At 41.1% G+C, this 14,749-nt stretch overlaps 1 protein-coding gene across 10 annotated transcripts in view; it reads right to left on the reverse strand.

The window, feature by feature from the left end:
* Window positions 1–14,749, reverse strand: part of LOC143287281 (uncharacterized) — a 224,924-nt gene that overhangs the window by 26,722 nt on the left and 183,453 nt on the right. For all 10 annotated transcript variants that reach the window (XM_076595285.1, XM_076595233.1, XM_076595278.1 and 7 more), the window contains 7 exons: window positions 8,499–8,525; window positions 7,592–7,794; window positions 6,205–6,405; window positions 3,874–4,033; window positions 2,940–3,002; window positions 1,320–1,522; window positions 78–278 (listed from right to left, as the gene is read on the reverse strand). In XM_076595285.1, the coding sequence (XP_076451400.1) occupies window positions 78–278; window positions 1,320–1,522; window positions 2,940–3,002; window positions 3,874–4,033; window positions 6,205–6,405; window positions 7,592–7,794; window positions 8,499–8,525 (1,058 nt within the window). The remainder of the gene's footprint in view (window positions 1–77; window positions 279–1,319; window positions 1,523–2,939; window positions 3,003–3,873; window positions 4,034–6,204; window positions 6,406–7,591; window positions 7,795–8,498; window positions 8,526–14,749) is intronic.

The following is a 14,749-nucleotide window of genomic DNA, read 5'->3' on the forward strand; positions in this document are numbered from 1 at the left end:
TAAACTACAATTACACATAATAAAACAAGCAAACACATACGTATACGTATGCACACACAAACACACACACAGAATACCTTGAGACGCCTGGCAGCTGCCACAGCTCTATCAGAGTTCAGACTCTTTTCATTGCCAGTCAGCAAGACAATGTAGTTGCGGGCACGAGGGCGGTCCCCATTTCGTGCACTGAACATGGTGTTCCCCACGTAGTCAAATGCCTTGGCTGTGTCCACACGCCCTCGACCGGTGCCACGGAAACCATCCACTGCCCCAATCACCTGCCCATCAAAAGATTAAATCACACGTAACCTCTGGCTTAGCTGGTGAACAGAAAACTCATCTAACCGTCGAATGTGTTGGTACGAAATCAAGATTACGGAATGGTTTATTCAAGCGATATCTACAATACCCATTAGATGAAAAGAACAAACCTGCATTCAGGAACATGCAATATGGATATAGCTGCTGCATTTATGTGAAATTTCGAAGATAGAAACAGTGAGTCCTACTGTTTTTTCTTTGTCATATTAAATGCTACCCAAAATAAACTCACCAGTGACATAATGAATAGAGACAATTATCATTTTATCAATATTCCCACGAAGTAGGAAAATCCCAATGAAAATAAGAAATGAAAATAACGACAATATTTACAATCAAGCTATTCGTAAATAAAAAAAAACAACAACAAGTAAATCCTTTATTCCCTCACGACTATCCACGTCTACTGCAGTCTCTTTTCCCTGAGGGAAGAGATAAGACCAAGGTCAGGCTCCTTGCAGGATGAACTGTATGGGAATCTGGATGCACGAGAAAAGACTACCACCTTCATCTCAGGAACTGGGCATGAATTATAACTGAGAATGGTACGACAAAAAAGATACATTTTTGCAACAGGTGGCAAGAGAATCGCCGAATATTTTGCAAGCTAGCAAAACTAAATAAAATCCAGTCACAGTAAAGTAAAACATGGAGGAATAAATCTTCTTTTTAAGAATCATGACTATATTGTAAGTCTCACACATTGAGGAGGTTCATGCCATTTAGGCATTCATCATCGGAGGCTGACCTGATTTTAATGACGTTAACTTAAGAGAAAATATCATTCTTGAAATCAACTTTGATAAAAGTTATAACACTCATTAACCGGGCGTTTATTGGATGATTACACATTAAGTACATATACAAACAATCATCGTTCTTATCATTGATTCTACAAACGCTTATCTAATCACTGTGTTTCGTTTACTTTTAAATAAACATTTACACGAAGCACTTGACAGTGTTTTGATGTCAGAAAAACCAAAGTAACAAGTAACCTCATCCTGGAAGTAGTATTTGTTGAGTTGGAACTGTCCATCTGGTCTGGAGGTGTAAATCATGGCACCCACACGGTGGTCTCCACTGTCCACATTCAGCTGACCGGCAAAATCGCGCACGAAGTTCTTCATCCAGTTAAAGATCCGGTTGTTGACTGTGCCATCCAGCATGAAGACCAAATCCACACCAGTATCTTTGTGAACTGAAATTCATATGTCATTGGGTATCATGAGACATAAATCATACAAACGTGTGCTGTCTGGATTTCAACAGCAACATTTATCAAAGGGCTTTTCAGTGTCAAGCACCTTCTGTCTGGAATTCTCTTCCTCTGGAACTCAGGCACTTATAAACTCTGTCCTTTTTCAAAGGTAAACTTGAAACCCACCTGTTCAAAATGGCCTTCAGTGTGATGAAGCATAGTCCCTTGTATGTCTCCTCCCACCCTCTGCACTCCCCCTGTGTCCCCCTTCCACTGGTGTATTCCTATGGTGCGTGTGTTGGGGGTTGGTGTTTTCTCTGTGTGTGTGTGTGTGTGTGTGTGTGTGTGTGTGTGTGTGTGTGTTTGTGTGTGTATGGGGTGTTTTGTGCCTTTTTTCCTGCGATTATTCATATATGCAATTTGTAGTATTGTATTGGTTCATATAAATGTTTTTCCACTTGTATGTACTCATGTGCTCGTGTGTGGTATACACTATCGTATATGTATTATCTCATATGAGGCGCTTAGAACCCATCATATGGGGAGTTTGCGCCATGTAAGTACAATATATTATTATCATTATCATCATTTATCATCACTGAACATCGTGAAAAAGTGTTTTTGTTCAATGATATGTCTTGAGAAATATACAATGTCAAGTGTGTATGTCAAACTAAAATAGACAAATGAAATGTGCGATCCTTTAGTCAGCAAAGATGGTGATGATTATGTCTGAAAAAAAGTCTTAAACATTGCCGCCTTTTAAGTCCTGCTCTCATAATCACGTTAGTTTTTATCTTCCTTCATTATTCATGACTGCTGATCTCGTTGTTGTCTCTACATCCAGTGTCGACAGATTCATGGCGTGCTGTCGGGATGAAGTGATGGTCTCCATTCTCGAGTAGCGCACACTCAGTCTCGGTCCATGGCAAAATCGTCAGTAATGGGTTTCGTATGTAATGTCTTGCATATTATGACTGATAATCACCGAAGTGACTCGACAGCAGTGCAGAATCCCATCCAACGGCTGACCTGATCACGACATTGACGATCAATCGGAGTTCCTCATTTCTATGTCAAATATATGTTGGAATAAAGTGTTTTCATCTGTAGCCAAAAATATGTGTGTGTTGATGTAAAAGTCAGTGTACACTCTCTATAAAGAAGTAAACATTAAACACTAACACTGACAGTAACATCACCGAATGCACTCGAAATTCAGTGCAGAAATAAAAACTTGGCCGGTCAGAACCGAATATTATAAAAGTCACTGTTTTGTTAGAAAAGTACATTAAGTCAGATATATTCAGAAACAAGGACCGTATATATATTTTTAATTTGTTATTTGCATTGAGTTATGACAAAAACAAAAAAATAGCTGCACAGCACTATAGCACATGTACCTTTAAAAACTTACCTGGTTGTCTGCGAGGTGCGGTGGTTGTTGTTGTTGTCGTTGTTGTGGTTGTTGGTGGTGGTTCTGTGGAATAAAAAGAAACGGGAAACTGACATACACCGACTGAAGATGATGACACAAATTTCTGCACAGCAGAACGACACACAGATAACCGACGCTGGGCGATTAAACACAGCCCAATCTGTTTACACATATGAGTGAAAGTTGTAGGCAGCTGATCGATGTGTGTGTATAAAGACATGGAACTATACACATCTAACACAGATATATGCACACGCATAGATGCATAAGACGCATATATAAAAAACACATACAAAATTTATATATGCAAACGCATATATGCATAACATACATATATACATAAAAACCAGAAGCAAGCTAAACACCCTTTTAGGTCTTACAGAAATAGGCCTACATGGTCGGCATTTTGTTTATTCTATATTAATATGTGTGACCTAATACACTGCGTCTATTATAAACTATGGATATCGCAATCAAGACACACACTGAATACCAATGATTACAAACATAGTAAATGCCCCTGTCTGTTTCAAATGCAGCTGGTTGCTGTGTGTCTTGCAGTCAATGCCGTCTGAGTTACTTTTAATAATTCTTTGTCAACGACTTTTAGGAGCCCACTTTTATGATCTATGAAAAGCCAGGAACATTAGTGTAAACAATCTCATATCACGTTTCTCTCATCCGATTTACTCCTTTTGGCATCTATATATAGGAAACCGAATACAAAAAAGGATAATTGCATAAATAAACACATACACGTGCACATGAGCCTGAAAACATCCACACACATAAACACACACCTTAGCCACACTCAAACGAACGCACACAAAATACCAGACAGGACCTCAATGCACACATAGAGTCGTATGTATATGCTGATATACCAAACTATAAACAGAAAAAAAACGCTTACCTTGTCCAATTCTGTAAGAGTAGATGCCTGGGACTTCATTGAGCTCTGACTCTGAATTGATGAGGGTCTGGAACCAGGAAAGGGGTTTGGAGGACACGGCGTCAATCTCCTTGGTGTCCCCAAGATTGATACCCACGGTGTAGATGCCAGTACCTTGATCCTGAAACATTACCTCCCTGGCGTTAGGTCACTTTCCATTTTGTGTGAACGGATCATACTGTTTTATGTATGTAGCAAGTATATAGAAGATGGACCAGTCACTGCTGCTGTTTGTGCCGTGCAGATAATTGAGTTAAACCCTACGCCGTCGTAAACCTGCATCCCCATGCATATTTAGGACTTTGGGCTCCAAAGTCAAATGCGGGTCCACCAATAACAAGTAGTCAAATATGGTTCCTCATACTACTGAGTCAACCATGGTGGTAACTTGAATATGTAAAATGTTATCACCTAGAGAGGCAAGGCCTTGAAGACTCCTGCGTTATACATGAAATATGGAACTGAGAAAAAGAATACTGTAAAAACAGGACATATCTAATTGCACATTGTTATGACTTTTATTTTATCTTTAAAACTGATTTCAATGCACACAGAGGAAAAGATGGAAAATGCAGACTTTGGATAGGTCACCAGGCTAAATAGAAAATGGAGCAATGTAATATTCAGTGCACGTACAAGACTAACAAAGCTGATAGCAGAACACAGTCACATAAAGAAGTAGAATCAAGCCACGGCTGTACCCTTGACATTTGACTATTAAAATTGACGTTCAACAACATTTTTATTTTGGCTATTACCAACCACTGTTCCACGTTTTGATGAATACTGGATGATAAATCAATGCTCTACCATACTCTAACAGTTATTATTTACACTATTCTGTGTCGTGACCTTGAACTCTGGTGACTGAACTCGACTATCTTGTTACAAGCTTTATCTTTTATTATCACAGCCATGTATATTTTGATCTCAACCTTTGACCGTGAATTTCATTAAGAATTTTACTGTCACTGTGGCCAGTCATTAGACCAAATTTGATAGAAAGAAATAGGATATGAGAAATGAATTTGTCTGGAAATTGGATAAGAGAAATGAATTTGTCTGGAAACAGGATATATGAGAAATGAATTTGTCTGGAAATAGAATATGAGAAATGAATTTGTCTTGGTTTTTTTGCTATTTTGCCTGATGATGTCCTTGACCTTTCACCTTGCTTACGACATTATTACAAATTCGGTTCACGCACACACACACACATTGAGGGAGACACATAAACTGAAAGCAGGCGTTCACATAATAATGATGATAACGATAATAATAATAATAATAATGATATCTATATAGCGTTGAATCGTGTGCAGAGACAAATCAAAGTGCTCTCGTACCAGTTATTCACACGCATGCATAATTCTAAAACCTGGAGAAACCGAAGACAAGGAAGAGGCAGGGAAGGGAAGGGACATAGACACACCTGGGTCAAAAGTGCGTGGAAACAAAATCTGCATTGAACATATTTAGATGCTTAACGGAGCAAACTGGAACCAAACAAATGTTACCCATTTCAGGAAATATCATAACAAGATTACGCTGCAGCATATCGTCTACTTCAAAGTGGCACATATGAGCATGCTGTTTGATTACAAAAATGCTACACTTTTAGTCACTTTGATGCCATGACAATTTTGACAAGAAAGGTTGAGACAGTTCTGTCACACGTTTCAAAACAAAACTGACTTACAAAAACAACATCAGTATATTTATAATTTTTATCAGTAATCACAAGGGAAATATCCTGATGCCCAGTCATCATAACTTTGAATTTCTCTTCACCTTCAACACCTAGGGTCAGTTCGGTGTTTAACTGTTACGACGTTGGAAGGCAGATTATATGGTCTTTCTGTTGTGGAAGAGGGAAGGAAGATTAAAAAGTGAACCAGTATCACGATTTTCTGAACGCGCCACATGGTAATGTATCTTGGCATCAGTGCATGATTTCTGCTTCACATTTACACAACATCGACAGTTTCCTATGGAGTGCCGTCACACAGCAAATCTACACGTGACAAACTGAGGAACTGAGAACAGTGTCGACTCACACTGCGATTGTGCTGGAAACGATAATACATTTACGAGCTGCTGGATTTAAAAAGCAAGCACATAATAGCCGAATGAACACACAAACAATAAATCACCTTCATAAAACCAAGTGGTTAAATGTGAGAACAAAATAACTGATTAGATGAAGTAAGCAAAGAATAAAGGAAATACACGCCAAAACAAATTTTATTTACATATAATAAAACAAGCACCCTCCTCCCACACAGACAGTACCTTAAGGTTCTTGGCAGCTGCCACAGCTCTATCAGAATTCAGACTCTTTTCATTGCCAGTCAGCAAGACAATATAGTTGCGGGCACGAGGGCGGTCGCCATTACGTGCACTGAACATGGTGTTCCCCACATAGTCAAATGCCTTGGCTGTGTCCACACGCCCTAGACCGGTGCCACGGAATCCATCCACTGCCCCAATCACCTGCCCATCAAGTTAAATCTGTGATACACATCTGGCTTAGCTGCTAAACAGAAAAGTCACCTCACCATGCCGACAGACAGGTCTGGCTTGTAGAAAAACAATTCTATTCATGCAATATCTACAATAACCAGTGAACAACTTGACTAAAGAATTCAAAATAAGGATATGGCTGTAAATATGGCAATCCAAACGTGACATTTCTCAGAAGAGAGAGAATAGATAATGGTGTTGTTCTCATTATTATTTTACCAAACATTAACTCATAGGGGAGATACGGAATGAAGATGGTCTTCACAGCTGTGAAAATTCCCACCAGAAAAAAATCACCACATATAAAAATAAAAACCACGAACATCGCTATAGTTATTACAAATCCAGACACTCATAAATATAAAAAGAAAATGAGCATTGCCTCTACCACACCTGTCCAAATCTAGTCAAGGTCTTTGGTGTCTGGTAACTTACTATAAACAGATATTGCATTGCTTATAGTACGTCAATTAACATGGATGCTTCATATTGCGACTACCTTGGTCTTCTGATACTCGGAGGGATACTGACTGACAGCATGGGGATATGAACTGTGCGTGACCATCACCAGAGAAAGACCACAGAACATTTTGATCACTCTCTACAATCCCTGAAGCAAGTACCATATTTAATGCCTCAGATCAGACATGATAGGTTCAAGCTGTGTTTCTAACTGTCCTCTGTGTGCCCCTGTGGAAAGCACAGCAGATTGCTCAACATTCTGCTGGAGTGTCCCTTCCCTGAGGGAAGAGATGCGCTCAAGAACAGTCCCCTTGCAGGATGAATTGTACAGGTGTATAGATGTAAGAGAGGACACCACATTTATCTCAGGAACTGCTCTCCAAGTATAACTGGAGAATCGTTAGAAGAAAAGCATCCTTGTGTGCAGTCTTGAAATCACATTTGTACCTGAAATCTATTTTGGTATAACTTCTTAACACGCTCATTAACAAGATATTAACTAAATTACAATCCTAGTACTTATCTCTTCAAACGTTGTGTTACTCTTGTTCAGTCGTATTTCTAAATACTTGTATTATATTCCAACACTCATTCCAGCAGGCTTTTTTTTTTTAACAAATGTCCAAACAAACATTTACTATCAAACACTTTCCAGGTCTTTTAACCAGTTTTGAAAGACAAAATAACAAGTAACCTCATCCTGGAAGTTGTATCTGTTGAGTTGGAACTGTCCATCTGGTCTGGAGGTGTAAATCATGGCACCCACACGGTGGTCTCCACTGTCCACATTCAGCTGACCGGCAAAATCGCGCACAAAGTTCTTCATCCAGTTAAAGATCCGGTTGTTGACTGTGCCATCCAGCATGAAGACCAAATCCACACCAGTATCTTTGTGAACTGAAATGCATATTTCATAAGGAATCATTATACATGAATCATGCTTTACACAAAAGCACCTTTATATACTGAGGATATAAAGTAGGCACCTTTATTACAGACAAATGAAATAAGATAATGTTAAAAAAAAAGACTGATGAGCAGCGCATTACCTTCTTCAAGCATTTGAAACGTTTCAGACGTTTTTCGCCAGATGCAAACAGTAATACGTGAGACTAATGACACAACGCTATCCATTTCCATGACTTACAACTAAAGTTTGACAAAAATACAAATGACTTTAAATGAGTTTTGTTCTGCTGAATTATTATCGAATAATCTGAACTTGAGTATGTTCTGTTCTGTTGGTTGACAGATGCAGCAATGCTGTAAAATGAATTATTGTAAAACAAATCTGTTGGGTGAAGACAGAGACAGACCAGTTATTAATAAAATCTACATTTTCTTCCAACACACACACAAATTAATGAAAGCTGTATATCGCTTTTGCAACTTTTGCAGGAGTCTATCAAACAAGATTTGCACAATATTGAGAGTTTGAATGAAATCATAAAATACTTTGGGCTAATTCAAGAATACGTTTCGTTCAAAGTATACATCACAAACACAGGTTTAGTCGCCAAAAAACCCCCAAAGAAACAAAAATAGTAAAGAAAAGAAATGCAGTTGTGCGCACAAATGATATGCACAAACATGATTATTACCTGGTTGTCGTGGCGTCGTAGTCGGTGCTACGGACAGAAAATAAGACAGGGGTAATACAAAACTCAACATATTTGAAGATTTTAATCACAAAGAACAATGCTTGATGTCACACAATACATACTCATCATTTTCAATGCAATCAAATTCAAACTGACTGTAAAACACCTGGATAAAAACAGAAATTTAGGGGAAAAGGAGGAGACTCAGTTGTTATGCTTGAACAGGTTTTTAGAGCTAAAGCTTTTTTCAATTTTAAGCAGGGGCAATATCTATATGACATATATTGGAAGGGAGATAACTCCATATTTTAAGAGGTGTGAAAAAAAATACAGACAAATCGCCAAATGGATTTCCAACTATCTAAGTTACTAGTTAACTAAAACGATTGGCATAAAGAAGACTGGAGATCTTAGATTATCACAACCAAAATATGCACTGAAATGGGAAAAGTGAGACAGTAAGCGAACATGATTTGCTTCGTGAGAGCATGTAATTTAAGTACCTTGATGGTTTTCCATGGTATCATTATGATTATCCCCGGAGATTACAGCTCAAAGTCTCTGATGTCAGGTCTCTAAGAGGGGCATCTTCAGAGAGCGTTTCATAGAGAAAGATAGAATGACGCATACATACCTACCATCCTACCAAGTTTGCTTCCTACTCCACTGCTTTTGACACACACAAACACAGACAGACAAAGAGAGTGAATGAGAGAGAGAAATCGTGTTATCATTTGGACTATATTCATACATGTGAGCTGAAAATAAGCATTACATTAAATATTACAACAAAAGACAATTAGTCAATGAAACAGAATGAAGAAAAAACCCTGTTAAAAAAAGATACATTCTTTAACATCAGGAATAAACAATAATTGGTCACAGCAATGAAAGGGCTGTCTCTGGCAAAATCATGAAAGAAAATCCATTCTAATATACTCTAGTATGTGTGTGCCTGACTGTGTGAGTACTGAAGCCTGACTCAATGACACATGAAACGAATGATAAGCGTCAAAAAGCAGCTGTCATTACATTCTATCCCGGTTGGCAGCAAACAAATATGTGATATAAAAGTGGATTTGCGCAGGTCGCATACCATCGGGTGTGCCTAGTGGTTTGTATCCTGCAGGAGAAGAACTTAGAATTACACATTGTTATGGTTTCATGGCAAATTTGTCAGCTGCTGGTTAAACAATGCCTTTAGCCAATTTCAAATATACATGTGATGTAAAAGTGAATTATCTTAGTTCTTATACACAGGTCGCATACCTTCAGGTGTGAATGGTGGTTTGCATCTTGCAAGGGGGGTGTGTGTGGCTCAGAGTAATATATCTTTATGACGTCTCCCCCTTTTTTTTTCTTAAACTCGCTAAATCATAGCTTTCAAACAATGCGTAATGTGGAAAAAATCAGCGAGTCTGCTATTCTGGTACCTGCACTGGTTTTCAGGAGAAAAGCAAGAAAAACGTTGTCCTAATAAGCCTGCCATTACTATTTATTTATAAAAAAAAAATAGAGACGAATTGCTAGTCCAGAAGTCTAACATCCATAGTCGCAAGAAGTGATAACCCAAAGGAAGAAAATATTACAAAATATTTTGCAAATGGACATTCAAAATACAAGCGAATATATAATATTCCATTTACCAGGCTCATAGATAAAAGAAAAATAAAAGAGAGATACTCAGTACCTGAGTATGTGAACAGCAAGCAATCAACAAATATATAAGATTTGGTGTGTGACCAATGAAATCGCTGAATGAACCAAAAGCCCGTGTATCCCAAAGAATTGTGAGAGTGGCTATACTGTGGTTTGTAGATCATCATTCTCCGATCACTTTGAGCGAAGATGTTGATAGTAAGGACACAGAAATGGTATGCTACAGTTGGGGCAGACAAGAAGGAAAGAATTGTCGGAGCTTTTTGACTTTCCTGTAGAATCTAAATTCTGAAGTAGTCACTGGTTGACAATGCGCTTTTAAGCACCACAATTTGTTCGTCCAATCTGATGAAATCCCTCACCAATCAGTGATAATGCACTTTCAGGAAATTAGTACTTCTGAAAGCTACTTCTTTGTCTCTAGAGGGTCTCTTCCCCTTGATTGCAGTGCCCAAAGATAGACATTTATGAGAGTACAAGATCCGAATGTTGGCAATAAGGCAACTGTGTCCACCCAGCCGAAGTGGGATATTTCATAGGATGTACTGCTGGGTATGGTTGGGCTTTTTGGAGACTACTGTGTGCTGGGGTGTCTGCCACTTGATGTCTCAAGATTTTCTACTGAGCATTGTTTTGATGTGGTTTCCCCTTGATCGTGGAAGTGTGGACAACGTAATGGTCGCAGGCGTGACAAGTAGAGTGGGGAGAACAGAACTGCTCGAGACTAGCTTGTTTCAATGACTAATCCTACTTGTGGTTCCAGAATAGATTACATGAGTTACAACAAAAGAGCACTTGTCTGAACGTAGAAAATCCTGAAAGATCATCTTAACGTCAGGTCACAATTCGTGACAGAAGTTGTCTGCAATATTGAAAGACTCCACTCTAATATACTCGAGTACGTTGCTGTGTGTTGGGCCTGACGTATGGTACCAGGGACTGTGCGAAATGCAGGTACATTACATTTTCCTGTTGCAGTGGTAACAGAAGTTTGTGGAAAGTGGGAAACTGTTTGATCGGCTAGAGTGCAATTGTATGCTTAATCACTTGAGGGACAGTAAATAACATAAACAAACAATTCCTTAAGGTGATTTCTAGTTCATGACAGTCGTTTTCTTTCGGTTGTAGTTATCTACAGAGAATAAAACTGAGAATTCGACATTCATGGTTCAATTGCAACATGTCATCTCTGATAAGGACTCATGTAAGAATTGCAATAACATGAAGGTGAACATCGTTTGGCCAGGCGCATCCATGTGTTGACTGGAGTTTTATGCAAGAGCAAAACAAACAAATGTTTATTTATGGACTCACTGCAATTGCCTCTGTTGGCTGATCCAAGGAAAATTTAATTACAGAGTGGATAGTTAGTTTGGATATGCTCACAGTCCTCTCATACCATCGGTGTGACTAGTGGTTGACATAGGTGGAGAACTAGAATACACATTTATGTCATGGCATTTCCTCTTAAACAGCTGCCTTCAGAACACCATGTCGGTGGTTCCGCGCTCTTTCCGGAATCCACATTGGCTCTCAGGCAAATGACCTTGGTCAAGGTGTGCTGTGAGGCGGTTTAGTAGGATCCTGGCAAGTATCTTGCCTGCGATGGAGAGCAGGGAAATGCCCCGATGGTTATCACAGGCTTGCCGGTTCCCCTTTCGCTTGTACAAGTGAATGATAGATGCATCTTTGAAATCCTGGGGGATCGTCTCTTCTTTCCACATGAGTGAGTACAGCTGATGAAGCTTCTCAGTCAGCACAGTGCCTCCATCCTTGTAGACCTCTGCTGGTATGGAGTCTGAGCCAGGTGCTTTGCCACTGGATAGCAGACGGATTGCTTTCTGGGTCTCAAGAAGTGTTGGCGGATCGTCCAGTGCTTCGTTGGTGGGGACTTGTGGGAGACGGTCTATGGCTTCATCATTTATGGAGGAAGGGCGATTTAAGACACTGTTGAAGTGCTCAGCCCATCGTTCGAGAATGTTCTCCTTCTCGGTGATCAAGGTATTCCCATCTGCACTGAGGAGGGGGGATGATCCTGAGGATGTGGGGCCGTAGACTTCTTTTAAGGCATCATAGAACCTCTTCATATCGTGCCTGTCAGCATATCCCTGGATCTCATCAGCTTTGTCACTCAGCCACTTATCCTGCATCTGGCGTAACTTTTGCTGAACAGTCCTGCGGATGGCATTGTACGCATCCTTTTTTGATGTGGACTTTGGGTTGCTCAGGTGGGCTTGATGCAGACGGCGTTTCTCATCCAGAAGCTGCTTGATTTCATCACAGTTTTCATCAAACCAGTCTTTGTGCTTTCTGATCATGGGTCCCAGGGTCTCTGAAGCTGTACTATAGATCAGCTCACGCAGGGTCCTCCAGTCAGACTCCACATTCTGGTTGTTCAGAGAGGCGGATTCCAGACGATCTTCCAGCAGCTCCACAAAGGACTGTTTGATGGTGATGTTTTTCAGCTTAGCGATGTTGAGCCGTTTTGGAGCCTTCTGGCCTTGGGGGCGTCTCTTTGGCTGGATTCGAATATTCAGCTTCGAGACTACAAGGCGATGGTCTGTCCAACACTCGGCGCCGCACATGGTCTTTGTTACACGTACATCTTGCCTATCCCTTTTCCTGACGATGACATAATCGATGAGATGCCAATGCTTTGAGCGAGGGTGCATCCATGACGTCCTGTTACGGGTAGGGAGGCAGAAAACTGTGTTGGTTATCAGCAGTTCGTGCTCTGCACATGTCTGAAGCAAAAGCAATCCATTTGGGTTGCAGTGGCCCACACCATGCTTTCCAATCACTCCATCCCAGGAGATGTAGTCAGAGCCAACTCTAGCATTGAAGTCCCCAAGAATGATGAGCTTGTCTGCTTTAGGGATGGCAGCAATGACAGAGTGAAGGTCCTCGTAGAACTTCGCCTTCACTTCATCCGGGTTGGTCATGGTTGGGGCGTAGGCACTGACAATGGTGAGGTGCTTCTGGCCAGATGCCAGTGGGAGTTTCATGGTCATAAGCCTATCGTTGACTCCCTTTGGGATTCCAGCTAGCTTGCTGACAAGTGCTGTTTTTACTGCAAAACCAACACCAGCCTCACGTCGCTTTTCGCTTCCTCGTCCACTCCAGAAGAAGGTGTAACCAGATCCCCGTTCACAGAGCTCGCCTTCGCCTGCAAGCCGAGTCTCACTCAAGGCTGCGATGTCGATATTGTATCTGGCGAGTTCGGATGCAACTAGTGCTGTTCTCCTTTGGGGTCTGTCTGCGTTATCTCTGTCCAGGAGAGTCCTTATGTTCCAAGCACCAATGGTGAGAGGAACGATCCTTGTTTTTTTCTTTTCTTTCTCTTTGTTTCGACCGCTGATGTAGGGTCCCCGCCAGCCGCGGTATGCTGGCCAGGGTGATATGGAGCAGGCAATTTTTAGGGCACCTTTTCTAGCCCCTTCCTCATGCTAGGGAGGTGAGCAGTGCATTCCTAAAGAGGGCTGCTCAGACGCTCAGACGGCTGCCGAGCTCCATCGCTGCTCCTGTCGACGAAGAACGACCCTATGGCCTGAGCCGCCTGCGTGCAGGTCTGCGGCTGCGACTGCCAGTGTACCCACACCTGTCGTTTCGTCGCTCGCCTGTCGCCACAGGACTCGGGGGTGATGAAATGATGAAGGATGAAAGGTCATTTTGGATGACTGATGACTTGCGCGATGAGTTTGTTTAAAGTGAAGAGGAGTTGCGCAACGTCGACCTCACTCTCTCGTCCGGGTCCACCAATTTCCAGTGGCAAGACTAAGTCGAGACGACTGGAGGATGAGCACGGATGCAGTGGATGACCAAGATATCCTTTCGGTGTCTCATCTTGCTCTCTGCACTCCACAGTGCGTTGCTGTAACCGCCTTCCTCTCCGTTGAACCGATAGGTTTCTTCCGCAGATTCTGCCGGATCCAGACTTCGCATGCATGGGTAGACACACCCCGGGGGCCAACTGCGTGTGGCATGCACACAGCACGGTGGAGCTAGATGGCCGTCGGTGGCTCTCCTGAGCCGACGCCCTTTTATGGATCTCCATAAGGGTGTCTAGCCACCCGCCTCACCAGTCCCAGAAGGGAGTGGTGGGAGTGCCGGTTTAGTCGTCGGCAACCCGACCCTGAACAGGTTGTACTGGATTACAGGTTACCAGTAGCAGATCTAATGACCTGACCTGACCTAATATATACAAGCAATTTGAAGAATATGTGAACAAGAAATCTGCTAGGAAGTGTCATAACCAAAGCACTGTAAAGAAAGTATTCACCAAAAGAATTGTACATACTAACAAGAGCATTATACATGATGAGTTATGTTTGTCATCATTCTCCCGGCATGCACTTTGACCAACATTTGTAGAAAGGACACAGAAATGCAGTATGCTCAAGTCAAAAGAAGAGTGCACTGCAGAAAGAGAAAGAATGCTGGTGCTCTTTATTGATATCTTGAAGAAGACAAAATTCCTGAAGTAGCATGGTTGAAATATTTAAGCACACAATGGCTCGATAAGATCTGATGAAATCGTGGGCAACCAATACAAATAATGCACATTGTCATGGAAATGTGACGTTACTTTTGAT

This window comes from Babylonia areolata, chromosome 1 (genome assembly GCF_041734735.1).
Source record: "Babylonia areolata isolate BAREFJ2019XMU chromosome 1, ASM4173473v1, whole genome shotgun sequence".
NCBI lineage: Eukaryota > Metazoa > Mollusca > Gastropoda > Neogastropoda > Buccinidae > Babylonia > Babylonia areolata.